Raw genomic sequence first — 25,090 nt, 5'->3', positions numbered from 1 at the left:
AGTGGAGATTCCTCTTACGTTTAAAATTGAAAGTTTAGAAGTTTTGTGACATGTCTGGTGATCAAAATAGTCTGAGATATGTGTTCGATAGTCCGGTGGATTTAATTGCCATGTCAAAGAATCTTTCCCTACATTTGCTCGAGATATTGTACAATTCAACGTAGCATCATCGCCTTTATGAATAATCACATCCTGTGGTTGTGTTGAGAAAAAGGGTGTATCATTATGTATGCATGCTATTGCTATTGCCCAGCAGTTAAGAAATATGACAAAAATGAGATGCAATACCAAACAAAACCCCAAACAAGACATATTGGATATGTTGGTCTACAGTCGTCAGTGAATATGAAGTGTTAAATGTTTGAGTGGTGTTTGGTATTTATACAATAGCAAGAAATTAGATCATGCTATAAAATCGTTGAGTGATTATCTATCATAAAGAGCACTCTCCTTCCAGTTTTGACATGACGTTGATTTCATGATGGTTGTTTCATTCCCCATTTTGATGAAAGGATTATCAATGGTATGATTTCCATATGTCTTATTTGATGCAGAGTATCCATTTTGACTTGTTACAGGATTTTCCTGAGATGTAATTTAGACATCCGCAATGACATCTTCCAGTAAATTTCCAGCGATGCTCAATAAGCCTTCACATAAAAGTAATTACTCCAGATATTGATCTTGGCCTTACCGAAATGTTTCCATCTTGTTTATTATGTAATAATACTTTTTATAAACCAGCGGAAATTTGAATTGAGAGGTAAAATATTGACTTGTCTACTTCAATAGTATACGTATCTAAAACAAGTTTTCGTCTTTCAAATTATTTTACCGTTTACGTGTTTTAGGACTGACATAAAGCCTATATGTATTTGTTATATGTCGATAGGTTCAAAACTAAAAAAAAACATGAGTGCATGATTTTGATGACATACAATATAATTTTAAAAATATTTTGTGAAAACAGTCGTCATGAATATTCATTTGGTGGGCTGATGATGTCACATCTCCACTTGTTCTTTTGTATTTCATTATATGAAATTAGGTTTATTCAAACTTTCTCCTCCAAGAACAAGATAAATTGGATTGACAACTGATATAGTGCATTACATATTTATTGATGCAACTTATTAATTTATTTGTTTTATTTATTGATTTTTTAACAATATTTCAACAGGATACCCAATCAACATAAAAATTGCTCTCCCTTGGGGTCCTTCATAATAAAAAACAATCACAATATATCATATTATACACAGTAAAATTAACATGTGAAAATGTACATACATTATGATAGAATGTAATAGTTGAAGTCAGATATAAACGAAACTATGAATAACTATTAACTACGCACATCATTGGAAAGAAGGGAATATACATACATGTACATAGAACATAAAAGTCGAAATTATCATCGGAGATATTTACTATTTATTGAAATATATTTATTCAGGAAAAACACAAGATCAGTATAAAAACACTGTTTTTCATCAAGGTCCTGAAAAGGTTAAAAAGGTTACATCAAAATTCTAAGCTGATATAAGAATACGACCAGCTGCATAAAATAAGCTAAAAAAAGAAGAAAAGAATGACTATGGCAGTTCGTATTACGCAGTTTTATTGAGAATCAGTATTTACAAGTTAAAATGAGAAAGAGAAGAGGAACCAGGAACCATTTGCAAACCTCGTAATCCATTTAAAGAGTAAGCCTACACACTACGCACCCATCCATCCATCCATCCATCCACCCTATCACCCAAAACACATTCACCCACAATTAGTCACAATCAATCACAATCAGTCAACCCCACCCAGATTGATTCATAAACTCTCAAACAATCACAGTAGACAGATCACCCTGCAACAACACATGAATAGAAACAGTCCACACACGACTCATTCACTGATTGTAAAAAGGAAACGAAGCTTGCAATGTCCAGGTCCCCTCTCAATATAAATGATTGCACAAAAGGTTTAAAAGAGACTAAAAATAAATGCAGCTGGACGTTTACATTGGTAAAAATACATAAGGCAACACTTAGTTAAAAAAAACTTTCTTATACAAATGCTTAAAAGATAGTACAGATGTTGAAGTTTTTGTGGCGTATGGCAAAGTGTTCCAAAGTTTACCTCCCGCATACATAAAACCATGTTTGAAACATTCTAGATTAGGTTTTGGCAAGATTACATTAAAAGAATCGGCAGATCTTGTATTAAAACCATGTCTATCAAAGGTCATTTCGATATTATTGCACATTCTAGTGGGAGCAAATCCATGAATTCATTTATACATCAGTAATGCTAAGAAATAATCCCTTCTTTGTTCGAAAGTTTGCCATTTCAATGACTTAATTAGATCTAGACCATTTGAATTTTCATAATCAAAATTTTTTGATACGATCCTTGCAGCTCTTTTTTGTAACCGTGTGAGTATCTGTTTATTTTTTGCTGAGCAATTACCCCATACTGAGCATGAATAGTCAAAGTTGGGTTGAATAATTGTTTTATATATTAGATTCAAAGCATTCAAATCCAAATAAAAGCTCATTTTTCGCAGAGCAAAAAGTTTTTTGGCAAGTAACTTGGCAAGATTTTGAACATGAAAATTCCAATTTAACTTATTATCGATCGTTACTCCAAGATATCGAATATTATTCACCTGTTCTATTTTCTTGTTATCTATGAATATATTAATATGAAAAGAAGATCTTGGACTTAACGACATTACTTTGGTCTTATCGATATTTATACATAATTTATTATTATGGTACCAAGAGGTAAGTGAGATTAAATCATTTTGTAGTGTATCTATGGCTTTTTCAACACTATTGTGAGAGAAGTATATAACTACATCGTCAGCAAAAATATTACATGAACAATATTTCAAACAATCTGTAATATCATTAATAAATAATAAAAATAAAATGGGGCCAAGGACACTACCTTGGGGCACACCTGTAATTACATCCCCTGGTTCAGAGAACTGATCATGACAATAAACGATTTGCGTTCGTTGGGATAAAAACTTTGAAACCATTCTATTTCTGACCCATTAATCCCATAACATTTCAGTTTTTTTAATAATAATTCATGGTTAATAGAATCAAAGCATTTTGAAATATCAAGAAAGCAAGCTGTGAGAACTTTATTGTTATTAAAAGATTCCAATCAGTCATCAACTACTTTATGTAGGCAAGTAGTTGTTGAGTGGTTGGGTAAAAAGGCAATCTGATCAATATTTATCAAGTTATTTTTACGAAGATAGTATAATAATTGATTTTGTATTTCTTTCTCAAAGAGTTTTGAGATATGGCAGGCAACAGAAATCGGTCGATAATTAGACGGGTCACTTTTGTCTCCCTTGCCTTTGCATACAGTGGTTGTTTTAGTACGTTTCTAATCAAGCGGAACAGTGCCTTCTTCCAAACTAAATAAATTACAAAGAGAATTTGCGATGTACGGAGCCGCTATACATAATAGTTTCGAATCGATATTGAGTATATCATTATTACTTTCAGTGCCGTGATTTAAAAGGCATTTTGAAATTTTGTTTTCATCAATAATTTCGAATTTAAATTCATAAATACAATTAGGATGCTTCCATAAAAATTGACCAGTTTGACCATCAACCAAATTCTTACCAATGTTAATGAAAAAATTGTAAAGAAAATCTTCGTCAATGTTAGACGGAATAGTATCCCGTCGTTTACCTCTGCCTGTAATTCTATTTATCTCACGCCAGATCTTTTTAGAGTTGTGCTTATGTTCATTGACAATTTGACTAAAGTAATCCTTCTTACGTTTACGGATTAGTTTCGTAATGTGATTTCGAATCTTACGGAAATCTTTCTTCAAATTGGGATTTGACTTACTCTTATCCTTTAAATAATCTCTTTTATACATGAGTTTAACAATATCACTAGAAATCCATGGGCAACACCTTTTTTTAACCCTCCTTTGTTTTATGGGGGCATATTTATTACAAATAGACAGAAATTTAAATTTCCAAAAGCACCACGCCTTTTCAATGTCATTAAATTTTTGTAAAGTATGTATAGAGGAAAATTCAGTCTGTAAGTCAGTTACAAAAGCAGACTGATCGAAATTTTTAAAGTCACGGTACGTAACTGTTTTATGTTTCGCCTTTATTTCATCTTTAATACTAATACAGGTATAGACAAGATAGTGGTCACTAATAGCTATTTTTGCAACCTTACATACCGAATGTTTATCAGGACAACTAGTCAATATATGATCTAGGCATTTTTCTGAGTTTTCTGTTACCCTAGTAAATTGTGTAACAATTTGTTTTAATGAAAATAAGTTTTCTAACATAAAAATAGGGTTACAGCTTCAGTCATTATTAGTATTATAATAATAATTCAAGTCACCTAATGTAAGAAGTTCTTTGTTTTCAGCTGTAACTTTTTCAAGCGTTTCGGTAAGATAGTCTAAGTATTTTTTTATCAGAATTTGGTGGTCTGTAGACACAACCTACAATAATTCTATCATTTCTGTTAAGTGAAAGTTCGATCCAAATAGCTTCAAGAAAATCTGTTAAACGATCATTCCTTTGAGTAAAAGATATATTGTGATGGATATAAAAACAGACGCCACCTCCACGTCGAGAGCCGGGTCTGTCCTTCCTGACCAATACATAATCATCAATTAGAACATTGGAATCATCTATTAAATCATGGAGCCAGCTTTCAGAAATACAGAATATATTGAAAGGAACATTATTAAGCAAAAAACGGATTTCATCTATTTTATCAATCAAACTACGAACGTTGAGATGGCCTATTTTTAGACCATGTTGCTCTGATAGACAGATTGCACATTTTTTAAACTCATTAGAATAGGTAGGAGGTGGAACAGACGTGACGTTTTTGGCACGCTCTTCTTGGCCGTGATCCTAGTAATAATAGTAAGGACATGCCTTTTCCTTGTGACCTAGTTGGTAACAAAGGTTACATTGTAGTTGAATACCATGCCGACAGTTGGACCGAGCGATGATTGTGTTCGCCACAGTTAGTGCATCCAGTTGCATATGAAAAAGGTAATGTTGATGAGCGGGCTACTGAAGCATAAGATCGCGGAATGTTGTTGGATCGTTGAGACTGTAATGGGTGTTGAGTTGATGGCATCCTTCGGTAACCCGGGTAAATGGGCGGCTGAAAAGTTGGAGGAGGCACAGGGGGTAGAACTTGAGGGGGTTGTGTTTGCGATTGAGGGAATTGGATTCCGGGAGGAAAGTAATACTGCGGAGGGTATTGGACAGAAGGGGGGAATCTGGTGGATGGCTGGGAGGGGGTAGGAGGTTGACGAGGCCGAGGAAAAGAAGGCGTTGGCTGTGAAGTTCGAGACGAAGGTGTCTGCTGTGCTATCCTTTCCGTTCCTGGCGGGGGTGGTTGCTGACGAAGTGGGGGGTATTCTTGTCGAGATGGTGGTTGAGTTGGTGGTTGCGAAGTAGTAGATGCAGATTCTGCCGGAGTTGTAGAATTAGCATGTCGACTTGTATCGGACGGCCTGTCGAGTAGTGATTCGACAGCATGTTGCATTTTCTTTAAGTCCCTTGACAGTTGATCAACTCGTATATGCATACACTTGCATCGCATGCAAATTCGTGTATTAGCCTCACATTTCAGGTCGCAGATCTCACAGACGTTCTCATCATTGTCATTATCTGACAGATCAACAATGGAACTGTAGCGAGTGGTGTCATACGTGTCAATTACGTCATCTTGCTTACGTTGTAAAACAAAATGGCGGCAGATTTCAATGTTCAAATCTGGGTAAATTTGGGTTAATTCTCCAAGAAAGAAATCAGTAGTGGAAAGTTCATCAGGCACATTAGTATGAGCTTTCAGTACAAGTTCCAACGAGTATAAAATACTTTGGTTAGTGATTCCTTTAGGAAGTTTAAACTTAAAGGAAGAGGTCCCTGGTTGACCGCGACATTTGTTTGTTCGAATAGTTTTTGCCATATGGGACTAAGCCCGAACAAATTCGGAGTTCATGAAAACGAAGAGTACGAGACGAAGAAATGCACTTACATTTGCGAACCTTGTAGTGTTGCATATAATGCAGTAGTATCCATAAAAGATTCCAAGGAGTTAGTAAATGTTGTCCAGCACACAAAATATAATAGTCTTGATGTCAAAAGCATAAAAATAGTAAATTTCCGTACAAAAGTACAAAAGTCAAGAGTTCAAGCTTGCATAGCCTATTGGAAATATATATATATATTCCACTATAAGGGAGACATATCATTCACACATGTATGAAATAATGAAAAAAAATATGATTTTATGTAATAACATAACAAAACAGAAAGTGGGGATCTGACATCATCAGTCCTCCTAATGAATATTCATGACGACTGTTTTCACAAAATACTACTAAAATTTAAACTTCAATAACTTTATTATTTGTTATCCGATTTTGATGGAATTTTCGGCATTGTGCTCAGTGAATTCTGTATTTGTATATAAATATTTTCAGACCGGACTATCCTTTAAGAGAGAGAGAGAAAAAAAAACAACTAACAGATTAAAACTGGTGTGCACCTCCAATGACCGACCCACAACTGGGATTCATTGATTGAAAAGGTATGTATGTATCGGGAAAAAATTCAATGGGCATAATAACACAAGATGTGACGAAAATCATTAAAAGAGAGAGAGAAAAAATACTAACAGATTAAAACTGGTGTGCACCTCCAATTACCAACCCACAACTGGGCTTCATTGATTGAAAATGTATGTTTTGAGCAGGGCCTTAAACTGACTGACGGACTTGGCACTATGCATGTAAGAGGGTAACTTGTTCCAAAGAGAAGGGGCAATAGCAGAAAAAGCACGGTCACCATATTTTGTAGAAGTTCGCGATCCGGGGGAGCGTTTCATCAATATTTTCATCCGACAAGTTGTCAGATCTGACATCTTTCCATAATTTTGATTGGCTGAGAGGCACTGTTCCTATGGTAACTGTCGGATAAAATGGGACTTGTCGGATAAAACGTCCGACAAGTCCTTTCATGAAACGCCCCCCAGGAGTTAACTGCATTGCAGATGATGAACGGAGAGGTCTTGAGGAGGTAAAAGAACGTAAAGAAATGAGATCTGTGAGATATTTGGGGCTTGACCATTAAGAATTTTGGAGGTAAGGAGGAGAACTTTGAAAGATATACGATGATATATGGGGAGCCAGTGGAAAGAACGTAGGATTGGGGTTATATACTCAGATTTCCTACAGAGAGAGGCCAGTCTAGCAGCACAGTTTTGAACCCGTCCAATTCTTAAACACTTATCGAACCGCCACAAAATGCTAGGCTAGGGCTAGCTTAGGCTAGAATCGATGTCCGGCCTAGGGGCCCCGTATTATATTGATGTTCGACATAGGGGGTGCCGAATTGATGTTTAACCGAGGAAGGGAGGGGGGGGGGGACGAATATTATTGATGTTCGACCGATGGGAGCCGAATTGATGTTTGACCCTATAGGGGCGCCGAAATGAAGTTTGATATAGGGGGCACCGGATTGTTCGACCTAGGGGCGCAGATTTGATGTTCGACATGGGGGGAGGGGTTGATGTTCAACCGAGGGGGCACCGAATCGATGTTCTACCGAGGGCGCCGTATTGATGTTTGACAAACGTGACATGAGCGCGTACATGTTCGTCACATGTACGCGCTCATGATCGGACACACTCTTCTTACATCATGTACATACACCCCCACTTGCACCTGCACACACCTTTCACTCCAAGCTTTCAACACCGTATTGCAAACCCAAGTTTATACCCTTCATGAACCTGGATGACGTATTGGATAATGCAGTATTTACATCCCAGTGTAGATACTATACTGCCAACGAATTTAATTCAGTTTTTAATACTACCCAAATTAACAAACCAATCCACCTTAGCTTTATGCATATAAACATTAGAAGCTTGCAAAAGATCTTTGATACTTTCAGTGAGTTTTTTTCTATATTGAATACTTTCCCTTTTCTGTAATCGCAATGTCAGAAACTTGGTTACACTCAACCACCCCATCCATTTTCAACATTGACAATTATACATTTAAACATAGTGATCGTACACGTGGAACTGGAGGAGGTGTCGCTATTTATATTCACAATGATCTAAATTTTAAAATAAGACATGATATTCAACTCCAAGGTATAGAATCCTTATTCATAGAAATTATTGATGTAAAAAAAAAAAAAGATAGTCGGCGTAATCTACAGACCACCAAATAATATCGCCAACATATTTATGGATAAATTGGAATCTTGTCTCGAATGTATATCACACGAAAACAAGGAAACTTATCTCATGGGCGATTTCAATATAGATATATCTATGCCTCATACTCCACTGGGCCAACAGTTTATCAACTTGTTTTCATCATTTTCATTTAAATCTCTCATTAACAGACCAACACGGATAACAAGTACAACACACACAATTATTGATAATATATTTTCCAATGAAGGTTTTATTAAATAATGATAATAACAATGGAATAATTTACTACGACATTTCAGACCATTTACCCATTATTATTCACAATTTGTAAAGATAAAAGACACTTACAAAAACCACAAAATATAGAAAATATTACCCGACGAAAAGAGACTAAACCTAATATAGAAACTTAAAAAACTGATTTGATTGCAGAGAGTTGTAAAGATGTCTATAGAGAAGACAATGTTAATAAATCATATGATGTATTTTTAAATAAACTTATTCATTACTATGAAAAAATGTACCTCTGATAAAAATTAAACTAAGTAAAAAGAAGAATAAAAAACCATGGATCACTCAAGGCATAGTTAAATCAATACTGACTCGTAATAGATTATATAAAATATCACTAAAATCACCTACTCAAGAACATAAAAACAAATACAAAAAATATCGTAATAAATTAACGTCAATAATCCGTTTGGCACGCAAATCGTACTTTTCGAACAAAATAGAAAACAATAAAGATAATAATCAAACATTATGGCACACAGTAAACGAAATGTTAGGTAAGAAAACGCATGATCTTGATTTCCTTCTAAACGGACACACAGCGAAAAACCCTTCCGAAATTGCTGAAGCATTTAATTATTTTTTCGCCAGTGTTGGTCCTAACCTTGCATCTAGCATTGTGACTAATACCAACAACTTTTCTACATATTTACATAACAATGCCGAACATTCTTTATTTTTTAATCCTACTAATCTTCATGAAATTTTAGAAATCGTCCGATCCTTGAAATCTACTAAATCGTGTGGCCATGATGGTATCAGTGTATATCTACTAAAATAAATGATTCATTTTGTGGCTTCTCCCCTTGTACATATTTTCAATTTATCTCTCTTAAAGGGAATTTTCCCGGATCAACTTAAACTTGCAAAAATAATCCCCATATACAAAAAAGAAGACCCTTGCCAAATTGCTAACTACCGCCCTATTTCATTACTACCAAGCATATCCAAAATACTTGAAAAAATTGTTTATAAACGACTATATTCTTTTCTGGACACAAATTATTTATTAATTCCCAACCAATACGGCTTTACGAAAAATCACTCAACAGACTATGCAATCTTACAATTATATGATAAAATAACTGATTCACTTTCCAAAAAAGAGCACACCATTGGGGTTTTCATGGATCTATCGAAGGCATTCGATACCATGAATCATCGTATTTTGTTGTCTAAATTATAGAAATATGGAATTAGAGGTAGTGTACATTCTTGGTTTCAGGATATTCAAATAATAGACGTCAATTTGTTAATTTTAAATTCAAATCATCCCATACATGTCCCGTTAAATGTGGAGTACCTCAGGGTTCAATTCTAGGCCCCTTATTATTTTTAATCTATATGAATGATATTGTTAATGCAGCACCTTTACTTACATACGTTTTATTTGCAGACGACACTAACATATTTTATTCACATCAGAACTTAAACATTCTAGTCGCAACTCTAAATCAAGAATTGAAAAAATTATCATTATGGTTTAAATCAAATAGACTCTCCCTTAACATAAATAAAACAAACTTCATGTACTTTAAACATATTAATTCGAAACAAGTATTTCGCGATATCATTTATATCAAAGATATGCTCATTAACGAAAAACAGGAAACAAAATTTTTAGGTGTATTGATTGATTCTAACGTAACATGGAGTAGTCATATTCGTAATATAAGCATGATGATTGCAAGGGCCATAGGCATCTTGTACAAAGTGAAATATTATATATCTCAAAGATCATTACTAATGCTTTACAACTCCTTTATTTTGTCACACATTTCTTACTGTAACATAGCATGGGGAAATAGTAACAAAATAAAAATAGACTCAATATTACGTCTTCAAAAGAAAGCTCTTCGTATTTGTTATCACTCTCATTATCTCGCCCATACTGATCCAATATTTCATTATTTTAAGACATTGAAAATTTACGATATTCACACTTATCAAACTGCCATTTTCATGTATAAATTTTCCAACAACACTATTCCAGCATCCTTCCGTAATATATTTGTTTACAACAGAGACTTACATTCATACCATACACGACATTCATCTGACTTTCACCTAACAAATCCAAAAATAATAATTGCTCACAAAACAATACGTCATCACGGTCCTGAAGTTTGGAACACTTTGCCGAATAACATCAAACAAGCTACATCTCTTTTTTCCTTTAAAGCTTTATTAAAGAAGTTTCTTGTATCAAAGTATAAATATCACCTGCACGTGCACCCACATCTGCACCACTTCACATAATCCCTTTACTCTCTCCCCCTTTTTTTCCCTTAACATTTCAAATAATTATGTGACATCATTGTTATACACCCGTGAATTTTTCTCTACAATGGTTTTCATGTACTTACCTTCCTCTGGCTGCTATTCTCGCAAGCATTTTGCTTATGATAGCTGGCCACTGCATTTTATTTTATATAATTATTATTACTTACATGTACATGTATATCTATGTAAATTATTCTTCTATTATGTAATCGTCACAATTTGTAATTATTTCATTTATTTTTGTATTTCTTTATATTCATTATGATTACTGTGTTTGATATATTGAATTTTCAATAAATGCAGAAACACCTGCAAAAAAAACACAAAAAAACATGACATAGCAGAGCGCCGAATTAATGTTCAACCTAGGAGCTTCGAATTTAACTTCGACATAGGGGGGGGGGGGGCGCCGGATTTATGTTCGACATAGGGAAGGGGCACTAAAATTCTTATTCGACCTTCGAGGCTCCAATTTAGGGGGGGGCGCTAAATTCATGCTTCACATGAGGGGGGGGGTGCGCCAAACTCATGTTTACTCGCATCAAATGCTTATAGTTAGATGCCCATCCTGTTCATGATTACCAAAAGTACTTAGAAAATCCAAATTTTAAGGTCAGAATATCCAACAGTGTCATCTCGCATCAATTATTTAGTAGTGTGACGATCCCATTCATGGTTAGATAAAGTGCTTAGAATGTTCAAATTTGGGTCGATATATCAAATATTTTCAGCTCGCGCTTGGCGCTCGCATAAACTGTTTTGTTAGATACCCATCCTAATCATAGTAAAAAATGCTCACTCGAATGTCCAAAATCGGAATGTAAAAAATTTCAGCTCGCGCTTCTTGCTCGCATTAATCGTTTAGATAGAAACCCATTCTGTTCATGGTCCCAAAATGTGCTTAGAATGACAGGTTAGGGATCGGTATATCAAAGATTTTTAAGTTTGCGCTTCGTGCTCACATCGATTAATTAGATGCCCATCCTGTTCATGATTACAGAAAGTGCTCAGAATATCCAAATTTGAAATCATAAAATAAAAAAAATGCTCAGCTCGCTCGAAATGGCTAAGTTAGATAACCATCATGTTCATATGTTGTTTGAAGGTTTGCATGGTGGCATGTACAATTGCTGATGTGGTTTACGGTACACCATGTGGAGTGTTATAGAAGCAGTGGATAGAAGAAGAGAAGGAAGTGGATAGGCGAGAAAGTGGAGATTTGAGAATAGAGTATTCTTTCTTGAGAATAGTCCTGAAAAGGACTGTAAACCAGAAGGAATGTTGAGTGAGAACAGCTTGAGTAGTAGAGCTGATGAGGAGATGCTGGCTTGCGTCGGCGAGTAGAGATGATGAGTAGTAGAGAGACTCGACGTTTCGGACAGGTTGACTGTCCGTCTTCAGGAGTGAGTGTTCGCTCGGCGTGCGGCGGTACTTATGGCGTGCGTGCGGACGTGGGGGAAAGCTCTAGGCCGGCGGTCACGGCGGGCTGACGTCGTAGGAGGCGCTCTGGGTGTGGGTCGGCGGTTTTGGCGGGAAACGAGTGGGCGTCGTATGCGGACGTGGTGAGTGGACGGCGGCGTGAGTTACGGCGGCGTGTGTGTGTGTCGGCGGTGTGTACATCAATGGTAGCGTTCTGTGCGTGTTGGTCGGCGGACTCGTCGGGTGAGCTTCGGCGGGAGTGAGTGGGTGGCCTGGTATACGGATGAGGTGTTGGGTCGACGGCGGAGGTTGTAGCGAGGTGTCGGTGGCGGTGGTGTGTGTGTCGGCGGAGTCCCTGGTTGAGTTGGTGATGCAATCAGACTGCTGTGTTGGGTAGGAGGGCTCGGTGGAGTGACGGTGGACGGTTGGTTGTTTGTGGATTGGTTAGAAGTTTGATGGTGACGTAGGATTGGGTGCCAGATGCTGTTGATGTGGAGGCCAGGGTCTTGAGGCACAGTGTTGTGTTGATGTATCTCAATGGCTTCCCTGACCCTTCTGGTATTCCAGTGCCGGATGTTGGTGATTAGGTGGCTCCTTTCCCATTCTATGCGGTGATTCTCTTGTTGTGCGTGCTTGACGATGGCGGATCGGTCCCAGTCGCTGCGTCGGTGGTGGGTCTTGTGTTCCTTGAGTCTGGTGTCGAAGTCTCGGCCGGTTTCCCCAATGTAGACTTTACCGCAGTCGCAGGGGATCTTGTAGACGCCTGGTTGTTTGTTGGATGGGTGCTTGTCCTTATGAGAGTGAAGGATGGAGTGTAGTTTTCGAGAGGATTGGTGTCTGACGAGGATGTTGGCAGAGTGAAGGATGCGTTGTAGTCGGTGTGAAGTCTTGCCGATGTAGGGTAGTACTATGGTGGCGACGGGCTTGGTTTCGGATGGGTTTTCGGTGCTGTCGGTGCTGGGTTGGTGGCTGGGTGGTTGAGTCTTGATCCTTCTTCTGGGGTAGTGGTTGATGGTGGTGAGTGCATTGGTCACGTGCTTGAGTTCTTGATGTAAGTGTGCCTTGTCGCTGAGTTGGTGGGCTCGTCTGACGAGAGTGTCGGCGACTGATTGGTGGATGGACGGGTGGTGGTGTGAGCGGAAGTTGAGGTAGCGGTCTGTGTGGGTAGGTTTTCGGTACACCTGGTGAGATGGGAATCCAGACGGTGTCTTAGTGATGAGAACGTCTAGAAATGGAATTGAGTTGTCGCGTTGGGTCTCCATGGTGAACTTGATGCTGGGGTGCTGGTTGTTGAGGTGGTTGAGAAACTGGTGAAGGTCGGGTGTGCTGTGCGGCCAGATGACAAAGGTGTCGTCGACGTAGCGGAGCCAGAGTGAAGGAGGTTTGTCCGCAGTCTTGAGTGCTTGGTGCTCAAAGTGTTCCATGAAGATGTTAGCGATGATTGGTGAGAGAGGTGACCCCATGGCTGCTCCTTGTAGTTGTTTGTAGTAGTTGTTGCGCCATTTGAAGGAGTTGGAGTTGAGACAGGTGAGGAGGACGTCGTGGATCTGGTCTGGTGTGAGATTGGTTCTGGATGCTAGGTCTGAGTCGGTGATCAGGCGTTGCTTGATGATGTCACATGCTTGGTCTACAGGTACGCTGGTGAAGAGGGAGACGACATCAAAGCTGACAAGTGTGTCGGAGGGCCGGATCTTGGTTTTGGAGATGACGTCTATGAAGTGCTTGGAGTTGGTGACATGGTGCTGGGTCTGGCCTACGAGTGGTTGGAGGATGTTGGCCAGATGGCGTGCTGTGTTGTAGCAGGGTGACCCACGAGTGGAGATGATAGGGCGGAGAGGAGTGTTAGGCTTGTGTATCTTGGGTTGTCCGAATAAGATAGATGACTTGGCTGAAGACGATCTGAGTTGGAAGTAGAGTGCCTTGGGTAGTGCATCGGATCGGTGTAGGGTCAGCAGTTGTTGGTTGATTTTCCTTTCGTTGGCCTGAGTTGGGTCTCTGTTGAGTTTGGAGTAGGTGTCCTTGTCTTGGAGAATCTCTTCGATCTTGTCATCGTATGCGTCTTGGTCCATGATAACGGTGGCGTTGCCCTTGTCAGCCTGAAGGATGTGAATAGCTTGGTTACGTCGGAGGTCCTGGATAGCAGAGCGTTCTTCTTTGGATAGGTTCTGTTTAGGTGGCTTGGCGTCGGAGAGGGCATTGGTTACCTTGAATCTAATTGCGTTGGCGGCCTCTTTGGAGAGAAAGCGGAGCTTGGGTTCGACTTGCTGTACGATGTCGGAGAAAGGGATCTTCTTAGGAGCTACGGCGAAGTTGAGTCCGAGGGAGAGTACTTTGTGTTCGGCTTGGGTAAGTTGGTGTCGGCTAAGGTTGATTACGATATCCTTGGTTGCTTCGGGCGAAGGTTGTTGGTTGGCTTTCCCTCGGACTCAACTTCGCCATAGCTCCTAAGAAGATCCCTTTCTCCGACATCGTACAGCAAGTCGAACCCAAGCTCCGCTTTCTCTCCAAAGAGGCCGCCAACGCAATTAGATTCAAGGTAACCAATGCCCTCTCCGACGCCAAGCCACCTAAACAGAACCTATCCAAAGAAGAACGCTCTGCTATCCAGGACCTCCGACGTAACCAAGCTATTCACATCCTTCAGGCTGACAAGGGCAACGCCACCGTTATCATGGACCAAGACGCATACGATGACAAGATCGAAGAGATTCTCCAAGACAAGGACACCTACTCCAAACTCAACAGAGACCCAACTCAGGCCAACGAAAGGAAAATCAACCAACAACTGCTGACCCTACACCGATCTGATGCACTACCCAAGGCACTCTACTTCCAACTCAGATCGTCTTCAGCCAAGTCATCTATCTTATTCGGACAACCCAAGATACACAAGCCTAACACTCCTCTCCGCCCTATCATCTCCACTCGTGGGTCACCCTGCTACAACACAGCACGCCATCTGGCCAACATCCTCCAACCACTCGTAGGCCAGACCCAGAACCATGTCACCAACTCCAAGCACTTCATAGACGTCATCTCCAAAACCAAGATCCGGCCCTCCGACACACTTGTCAGCTTTGATGTCGTCTCCCTCTTCACCAGCGTACCTGTAGACCAAGCATGTGACATCATCAAGCAACGCCTGATCACCGACTCAGACCTAGCATCCAGAACCAATCTCACACCAGACCAGATCCACGACGTCCTCCTCACCTGTCTCAACTCCAACTCCTTCAAATGGCGCAACATCTACTACAAACAATTACTTGGAGCAGCCATGGGGTCACCTCTCTCACCGATCATCGCTAACATCTTCATGGAACACTTTGAGCACCAAGCACTCAAGACTGCGGACAAACCTCCTTCACTCTGGCTCCGCTACGTTGACGACACCTTTGTCATCTGGCCGCACAGCACACCCGACCTTCACCAGTTTCTCAACCACCTCAACAACCAGCACCCCAGCATCAAGTTCACCATGGAAACCCAACGCGACAACTCAATTCCATTTCTAGACGTTCTCATCACTAAGACACCGTCTGGATTCCCATCTCACCAGGTGTACCGAAAACCTACCCACACAGACGGCTACCTCAACTTCCGCTCACACCACCACCCGTCCATCCACCAATCAGTCGCCGACACTCTCGTCAGACGAGCCCACCAACTCAGCGACAAGGCACACTTACATCAAGAACTCAAGCACGTGACCAATGCACTCACCACCATCAACCACTACCCCAGAAGAAGGATCAAGACTCAACCACCCAGCCACCAACCCAGCACCGACAGCACCGAAAACCCATCCGAAACCAAGCCCGTCGCCACCATAGTACTACCCTACATCGGCAAGACTTCACACCGACTACAACGCATCCTTCACTCTGCCAACATCCTCGTCAGACACCAATCCTCTCGAAAACTACACTCCATCCTTCACTCTCATAAGGACAAGCACCCATCCAACAAACAACCAGGCGTCTACAAGATCCCCTGCGACTGCGGTAAAGTCTACATTGGGGAAACCGGCCGAGACTTCGACACCAGACTCAAGGAACACAAGACCCACCACCGACGCAGCGACTGGGACCGATCCGCCATCGTCAAGCACGCACAACAAGAGAATCACCGCATAGAATGGGAAAGGAGCCACCTAATCACCAACATCCGGCACTGGAATACCAGAAGGGTCAGGGAAGCCATTGAGATACATCAACACAACACTGTGCCTCAAGACCCTGGCCTCCACATCAACAGCATCTGGCACCCAATCCTACGTCACCATCAAACTTCTAACCAATCCACAAACAACCAACCGTCCACCGTCACTCCACCGAGCCCTCCTACCCAACACAGCAGTCTGATTGCATCACCAACTCAACCAGGGACTCCGCCGACACACACACCACCGCCACCGACACCTCGCTACAACCTCCGCCGTCGACCCAACACCTCATCCGTACACCAGGCCACCCACTCACTCCCGCCGAAGCTCACCCGACGAGTCCGCCGACCAACACGCACAGAACGCCACCATTGATGTACACACCGCCGACACACACACACGCCGCCGTAACTCACGCCGCCGTCCACTCACCACGTCCGCATACGACGCCCACTCGTTTCCCGCCAAAACCGCCGACCCACACACAGAGCGCCACCTACGACGTCAGCCCGCCGTGACCGCCGGCCTAGAGCTTTCCCCCACGTCCGCACGCACGCCATAAGTACCGCCGCACGCCGAGCGAACACTCACTCCTGAAGACGGACAGTCAACCTGTCCGAAACGTCGAGTCTCTCTACTACTCATCATCTCTACTCGCCGACGCAAGCCAGCATCTCCTCATCAGCTCTACTACTCAAGCTGTTCTCACTCAACATTCCTTCTGGTTTACAGTCCTTTTCAGGACTATTCTCAAGAAAGAATACTCTATTCTCAAATCTCCACTTTCTCGCCTATCCACTTCCTTCTCTTCTTCTATCCACTGCTTCTATAACACTCCACATGGTGTACCGTAAACCACATCAGCAATCATCATGTTCATGATTACCAAAAGTGCTTAGAACATGTAGACTGTAATATTTTTTAGGTCAGAATATCAATTTTTCAGCTTACGCTTCACGCCCGCACAATCGTTTAAATAGATACCCATCCTGTTTACGATTGAAAAAATACTAAGAATGTCCAGTTTGGGGTCGGATATTATAAAAAAATCTGTCAGTTCACGTTTCGCGCTCGTATAAAATGTTAAAGGTGACGATCCTGTTCATGTTTGGATAAAGTGCTTAGAATGTCCAACTTTAGGTCGGAATACCAAAATTTTTAAGCTCACGCTTCGTGCTCGAATAAAACGATTTGTTAGATACCTATCCTGTTCATGATTATCAAAAGTGCTTAGAATGTCCACATTTTACGTCGGAATATCAAAATATTTCAGCTCGATCTTCGCGCGCGCATCAATTATTTAGAAAGAAACATCCCGTTCATGGATACAAAAAGTACGTAGAAAGTCCAGTTTTGGGTCGGAAATTCAAAAATAGTCAGCTCGCGCTCGCATGAAATGTTGAGATCCCCAACCTATTTTTGATTATCAAATGTACTTATGGATTTTCCAAATTTGAGGTCAGAATATTAAAAATCTTCAGCTAGCGTATCGCGCTCGCATCAATATTGTTTAGATACTGTATACGTATACCCATGATGTTCACTGTTGCAAATAGTGCATGTCTGAACGGGAAACATAAATGAAAAAATCCCCCCTCCCTGTTGCCGAAAGCTGAATCCGCCCCTGGTAAAGATATTACAGCTCCCGCACACATAATTTTAGTAGGGGCAATCACTCTGATGAGAAGTTGAACTAAATTAAAACCCCAAAGTGCTTAATATTCTGTGTTTTCTGGACGCATTTAATTCTTTTCAAAAAGTGGTATTACAAAATATTCATGGATATTTTTCATGAACACATTAAAAAAAGTGGTCTTCGATTGCCATTTTCACGTTATTATGAAATAAGGTAATTCAACATGCATATAAAACACATATGATTGTCTGGCTGGCGGCGCGGGGCGCGCCATTTTACGAAAAAGTTCACAGGGGCGCCAAAATTAGGTTGTCCCCCGGTGCAAAATCCTGGATACGCGTGTACCCCAAAGCTTACATAACTTTAAACATATTCTTTCCAAGTACGTTTCATCTCAACATTGATTGACTTGCATATATCCCCTTCTCTCTCCCTCGCCCCCTCTCTCTCTCCTCCCCTCCTCTCTTTAGTTTTTCCTTTCATCTAAACCTTTCATTCATTTCCAATATTATGTTATTACAATAATATAACTTTCTATTTTAATTCCATCACTCGGTGTGCACTGGTGTGTCTTTCGTATCTATTTTCGGTTACAAATCTTATTTGTTACCCTGTAATTGTCTAATTACTTCGTCAGTTTAGTTTAACAGTTTAGGGCAAATTTTGGATTTCATTTATGAAAAACAATAAAATTATCATTATACCAATCATTTTTTAGGGGCCAGAAATGCAATCTCTTATTTTAATTGAGGTTCCACCGCTTTTGTCTTTCGCAGAACCCTCTTTTTCAACTTATTGTACTAATTCATTCTTTTCTTTCAAGACTTGTTCATCTTCGTTTGTAATTTAATTATTGTTTGTTTATCATGCATGCATTATGAATTGAAAAGGAAAACAAGAGTAAAAGAAATGAATTCAAATAAAAACATGTAAAACATGTAAAAAAAAGAATTTAAATAGCATACTTCTGACACTCTAGTAACTGGTATTTACCTCAGCTTATACCAAAGACTTATAAAAATGGGACCTGCTTCCTTCATGCTAGGCGCTCAGCATTTAGATTATTGAAGGGTAATAATAATATATTATGCATATTATATGCATATTCATATTAATATTATGCGTATTATGCATATTAATGAGTCAGAAAGAAGAGGATCGAGGGTATTTGAATTCCAGTTCATCGTGATTTAGCCGTGAACCAGAATAGCCCGGAAAGCAGCAGATGGCAGGTTCGAATACCACTGGTTCCAATTTTTTCTGACTTATGATTTTCATTACAGATCGAGCATGCGATCTTAATACATAGGAGTAATGCCGAAAATTTGTTTACAAATTAAAAAATAGAGAGTTGAAAGGGGCCTGAGCTTTCGATCCTAGCAGAATCTTCGTCGGAAGCAAAATGACCATTTTGGTCATTTTGCAAAAAATGGTCAATTTTGCAAAATGACCATTTGGCCATTTTGGTCATTTTGCCTCCGACGTAGATTCTGCTTGGATCGAAAGATCAGGCCCCTTTTGACTCTCTAATTGGCTCTCTTTTTTTTTAGATAAGCAGTTTTCAGCAGCTTCTTTTTGCCAAATTAAAAACAAGCATCTATCTGAGAAGGCCCACAAATTTCTCTTCCCTACTAATGCTAAACCTGCCCGCTTCTATCTCCTCCCCAAGATCCATAAACCTGGCAACCCTGGTCGACCCATCCTCTCAGGAAATGGTTCCCCAACAGAGCACATCTCCCTTTTTGTTGATTATCACATTAAACCCCTTGTCTCACGTGCACCCTCTTACATCCACGACACCCCAGACTTTCTCAGGAAACTCAATGACATCAAGGACCAGATACCCGAGACTGCGATCATCGGCACTTTGGAAGTTTCTTCACTGTACACCAATATCCCCCACGATGAAGGTATCCAAGCATCATGTGAAGCCTTGGCTGCCAGTGGCCATTCCAGTCCCCCATATCCGATATCAAATCTCTGATGTCTCATGTACTAACAAAAAACAACTTCACTTTCATGGACCAGCACTATCTACAGATATTCGGCACAGCAATGGGCACCCGGATGGCTCCTTCATTCGCCTGTCTCTTCATGACCAAGCTGGAACAGCAGATGTTAGATTCCGCCCCCTGTCGCCCATGGATTTGGTGGCGTTACATAGACGACATTTTCTTCATCTGGACCAGGGAGGAAGATAGCCTCTACACATTCATTGGCCACATCAATTCCTTCCACAGGACCATCAAATTCACTTCTGAATTCTCCCAACAGGAAACCCACTTCCTTGATGTCACAGTCCAGAAAAAGCCTAACGGTATCACCACTACCCTGTACACTAAACCCACAGATACCCACCAGTACCTCCACTCATCCAGCTGCCACCCCCGTCACTGCAAAACCGGCATCGCTTACAGTCAAGCCCTCAGACTTCGCCATATCTGTTCCGAGGACCCTGATTTTTCCTTCCATACCAGGAATTTGCAGAAACATCTCTGTGCCAGAGGCCACGGGGCCAGGGCAGTCCAACTGGCAATCAACAAAGTTCGTTCTCTCCCTAGATCTGAAGTTCTCAAACCTAAAAGTGACAAGAAGACTACCGACAGAATACCACTTGTGACCACCTTCCATCCCAATCTACCCCCTCTCCGCAAAATCCTGTTTGATAACCACCACATTTTACACACTTCTGATCGTCTCCAACAGGCCGTTCCCGATACTCCCATTCTAGCATACCGACGCCCACCGAATCTCAGGGACCTCATTGTTCGTGCTGAATTGCCCTCCCTCACTAACCATTCTTCTCCCATACAGCATGGCACCTTCAAATGCACCAGCAACAGGTGTATTATATGTGAAATACACATTCACGAGGGCGACACTCTCACCAGCAACTCTACCAGCCTTTCTCACCGAACCAAGGGCAACATCACTTGCACTACCACTAATGTTGTATATCTCATCACTTGCAGAGTTTGTAGGGTACAATACGTAGGGGAAACCAAGACCACACTCAAGAAACGATTCTACGGGCACAGATCCACCGTCAACACAGCAAAGCTGGACACTCCAGTTGGCCGCCATTTTAACCTTCCCAACCACTCCATCACTGACATGATGCTACAGGGCATCGAATCTTTAGGTACCCGTCCTGACTCAGTCCGTACTAGCAGAGAGAAGTTCTGGATGAGACGACTTCGCACCATCCAACCTCATGGCCTGAACATCCAAGAGGGGAACGACTGATTAATCCTTCTTATCCACTTTCCATTTGTATACACATATGTTTTTTTCCCTCAGCTCTTTTAGATTAGTTACATTTAAGTTTCTTCCTCTACTTTCCTCATATATCTCATACAAGCTCAGCTCCTATTTTTCCTCCCTTATTCAGGCGATATAACATTCATTATATATATATATATATATATATATTTTTTTTTTTTCTCTCCCTTCACCACTTAGATTTACCTCTTATTTATTTTGCTTTTTTCATGGTTACTACGTTAATTTTTTTTCTCAATACGCCCCCTCTCTCATACAGCATCAGTTTCTTTATTTGCTTTTACCCTTTTAGGCAATTTGCCTCCCTTCAATATATACAGGGTTTTTTTTTCTACCATATAGTCTTTTGTTTTTTTCCCTCACACCCAGCGGATTACAATATCAGTTACCCCATTTGTATATATATTATTTTTTCATTTTTAATACATTTATATACTTTTATACTTACAGATTTATTTTATCACTTACTTTCTTCTCTTAGTTAGTTTAATGCTCTATCATACATACTTGTGTCTTTTGCACATTATCAGTTGTTCCCTTCTCTTTCCCTTCCCCCCCACTCTTATGCACAAGCTTATTATGCCTTTCTTTGTTACCTGTTTGACCCACCTCTCACTAATTCTCTTGTTTTTCATATCTTCCTCATACATGTCATACACTCTATCACTATTTTGTTCCAGATCCTGTTTGATGTTGCCTGCCTCATTATCGTAATCCCTCTTGGCTTGAGGTCTTTCTTTGGCCTTACTCCACTAACTTCCCTTTGTGTCTGCCTACTCCTTTTCTTTCATCCCCTTCATTAACCTGATTGGTCATCTCTTCTCACTAATGCCCCTTTTGTCTCCTTGTTTCCAGTGTTGCTGTTGTATGTCTGTGGTCTATATTATGGTTGTTCCACCTTATATGTTTGTCATTTCGCCTCCGAAGAAGATTCTGCTAGGATCGAAAGCTTAGGCCCCTTTTGACTCTCTTATTTACTCCATTGGCTCTTTTTTTTTAGATAAGCAGTTTACAGCAGCTTCTTTTTGCCATTGATCTCCTTTCTGCTGTTGTATCACTCCCATGTGATCCTCCTTATCTAATATGTCTTGTTTTATCCGTATGTGTTTGATTTTTCTGTATTTGTATTTTAGTGTTTTCTTTTTTACTTTCCTTCCACAGTTAAACTTGAATAACTTTGTATTCTCGGGTATCTTTGTCGGTTCTTTTCCATCCCAGGGTCTTTTCTGACCTGTTCTTTGTCGAATTTACTTTTCAGCTTGAGTTAATTTACTTTGTGTATTCTTATTATCATTCTGTTTTAGGTCCAATTCTAATTTACTCGACTTTTTTCTTTCTTTATATTTTGTATTTTAGTGTTTTCTTATATACTTTCCTTCCACATTTTTTTTTATGGTATCTTTGTCTGTTCTAATTTTACCTTCTCTCCCATTTTGTAATACCTCCTTTCTATCCCAGGGTCTTTTCTGATCTGTTTTGTGTCGATTTTACTTTTCAGGTAGATTTAATTAACTTTGTGTATTCTTATTTTCATTCTGTTTTAGGTCCACTTCAAATTTACTCGACTTTTCTCTCTCTTTATATTTTGTATTTTAGTGTTTTATTATTTACTTTCCTTCCACAGTTAAACTTGTATAACTTTGTTTTTTCCGGTCTCTTTGTCTGTTCTTATTTTACCTTCTCTCCCATATTTTGTAATACTTCCTTTCTATCCCAGGGTCCTAATCTGTTCTGTGTCGATTTTACTTTTCAGCTTGATTTAATTAACTTTGTGTATTCTTATTCTGTTTTAGGTCCAGTTCAATTTTACTTTACTTTTCTCTTTCTTTATATTTTTATTTTTGTTATGAATATCCATTTTCTTTGTTTTACACATTTTTTTATTCTAGGTCTCTTTTCTACCATGACTAACCATCTATCTTTATTTCACCAGCTCAGGAAGATCAAGTTGAAGGCCCTCAAGACCTCTTTTCACCAGGACAATTACAGATTTTATTCCCTCAATCGCATTATACCCACAGGCCTCCAACTTCATTGCACTCCCGGTCTCGGTACTCTCACACCTGAACTTCGCAAACGATGGAACCAGACCTTACATGGAGCTTCAGTTCGACTAATTAACATTCTCTCTGAACAGTGCATTGCTTCTCTTGATTCCTTTTCAGCTGACATCAGTAGCTTGGAAGACGAACTACGTTCTTGTTGTACCCACACCCAGTGGCTTCAGTATAATGATGAAATTGAATCTGAACTCTCTAAACACAGGTCTCTCCTCACTGAACGCAGGAACAAGAAAATAGGTAACCTCACAAAGAAGCGACAACGGTCAAACAGAGACATACCAACAACAATGATGCATCCCCCCATTTGGTTGTTAATCTCTCATCCTCCCCTCTCTCCCAAGCAGAAACCTCTCTTCTCTCTAAAGGGCTCAAGTTTTGCCCAACGCCACCAGAAGTTGAACAGATAGCTCTCAGCCAAGACCTCTCTACATTCTACCGCAGGATACGTCTCAAAGAGTTCTTTCTAGATGAACCCCCTTCTGATCCCGAGCCCTTCTACCGGAAGAGCACATGGACTCCGCCCAAGAATAGAGTTCCTTCCCTTGAAACTTACATTCAAGCTGTCTCATCCCAAGTTTGCTCCACAGATACCCTCGACACCAGAGCACATGACAACCTTCCTCGAGAAGAACGCCACGCTCTCTCATCACTCAAAAACAGGTCCGACATCATCATCAAGCCTGCAGACAAAGGATCAGCCGTCGTCGTCATGGACCGCCAGCAGTACATCGATGAAGCCATGAAACATCTCAACAATCGATCTCACTATGCACTCCTTGATTCTGACCCCACTTGTAATTTCTCCCTACAGATCCAATCGACACTGAATGATATGAAAGAACACGAGCATCTATCTGAGAAGGCCCACAAATTTCTCTCCCCTACTAATGCTAAACCTGCCCGCTTCTATCTCCTCCCCAAGATCCATAAACCTGGCAACCCTGGTCGACCCATCCTCTCAGGAAATGGTTCCCCAACAGAGCACATCTCCCTTTTTGTTGATTATCACATTAAACCCCTTGTCTCACGTGCACCCTCTTACATCCACGACACCCCAGACTTTCTCAGGAAACTCAATGACATCAAGGACCAGATACCCGAGACTGCGATCATCGGCACTTTGGACGTTTCTTCACTGCACACCAATATCCCCCACGATGAAGGTATCCAAGCATCATGTGAAGCCTTGGCCGCCAGTGGCCATTCCAGTCCCCCCATATCTGATATCAAATCTCTGATGTCTCATGTACTAACAAAAAACAACTTCACTTTCATGGACCAGCACTATCTACAGATATTCGGCACAGCAATGGGCACCCGGATGGCTCCTTCATTCGCCTGTCTCTTCATGACCAAGCTGGAACAGCAGATGTTAGATTCCGCCCCCTGTCGCCCATGGATTTGGTGGCGTTACATAGACGACATTTTCTTCATCTGGACCAGGGAGGAAGATAGCCTCCACACATTCATTGACCACATCAATTCCTTCCACAGGACCATCAAATTCACTTCTGAATTCTCCCAACAGGAAACCCACTTCCTTGATGTCACAGTCCAGAAAAAGCCTAACGGTATCACCACTACCCTGTACACTAAACCCACAGATACCCACCAGTACCTCCACTCATCACTGCAAAACCGGCATCGCTTACAGTCAAGCCCTCAGACTTCGCCGTATCTGCTCCGAGGACCCTGA

At 40.6% G+C, this 25,090-nt stretch overlaps 3 protein-coding genes across 3 annotated transcripts; 2 read left to right on the top strand and 1 right to left on the bottom strand.

Annotated features, from left to right (window-relative positions):
• Positions 1 to 12,448: 12,448 nt before the first annotated feature.
• On the bottom strand, positions 12,449 to 14,317 carry LOC121412435. Its single transcript, XM_041605245.1, has one exon. It carries the CDS (start codon positions 14,315 to 14,317, stop codon positions 12,449 to 12,451), a length of 1,869 nt encoding a protein of 622 aa, XP_041461179.1.
• A 202-nt stretch (positions 14,318 to 14,519) lies between these two features.
• On the top strand, positions 14,520 to 20,033 carry LOC121412434. Its single transcript, XM_041605244.1, has 3 exons — positions 14,520 to 14,594; positions 14,650 to 16,707; positions 19,644 to 20,033. Exons 1-3 carry the CDS (start codon positions 14,520 to 14,522, stop codon positions 20,031 to 20,033), a joined length of 2,523 nt encoding a protein of 840 aa, XP_041461178.1.
• Positions 20,034 to 22,414: 2,381 nt separating this feature from the next.
• Positions 22,415 to 25,090, top strand: LOC121412433. The gene is made up of 3 exons (XM_041605243.1): positions 22,415 to 22,430; positions 23,497 to 23,631; positions 23,739 to 25,090. Exons 1-3 carry the CDS (start codon positions 22,415 to 22,417, stop codon positions 25,088 to 25,090), a joined length of 1,503 nt encoding a protein of 500 aa, XP_041461177.1.

Source organism: Lytechinus variegatus, chromosome 4 (assembly GCF_018143015.1).
Source record: "Lytechinus variegatus isolate NC3 chromosome 4, Lvar_3.0, whole genome shotgun sequence".
Taxonomy (NCBI): domain Eukaryota; kingdom Metazoa; phylum Echinodermata; class Echinoidea; order Temnopleuroida; family Toxopneustidae; genus Lytechinus; species Lytechinus variegatus.
Note: the sequence above shows the minus strand (reverse complement) of the source record. Positions and strands in the feature narration are given on the sequence as shown.

Coding starts and splice junctions, on each gene's coding strand:
- LOC121412434 (XM_041605244.1), top strand. CDS start 14,520: ATGTCGGAGAAAGGGATCTTCTTAGGAGCTACGGCGAAGTTGAGTCCG. Junction 14,595..14,649: donor GTACTTTGTGTTCGGCTTGG/GTAAGTTGGTGT, acceptor CTTCGGGCGAAG/GTTGTTGGTTGGCTTTCCCT. Junction 16,708..19,643: donor GTCGACCCAACACCTCATCC/GTACACCAGGCC, acceptor ATTAAAAACAAG/CATCTATCTGAGAAGGCCCA.
- LOC121412433 (XM_041605243.1), top strand. Junction 23,632..23,738: donor ACGCAGGAACAAGAAAATAG/GTAACCTCACAA, acceptor TCTCCCAAGCAG/AAACCTCTCTTCTCTCTAAA.
- LOC121412435 (XM_041605245.1), bottom strand. CDS start 14,317: ATGGACCAAGACGCATACGATGACAAGATCGAAGAGATTCTCCAAGAC.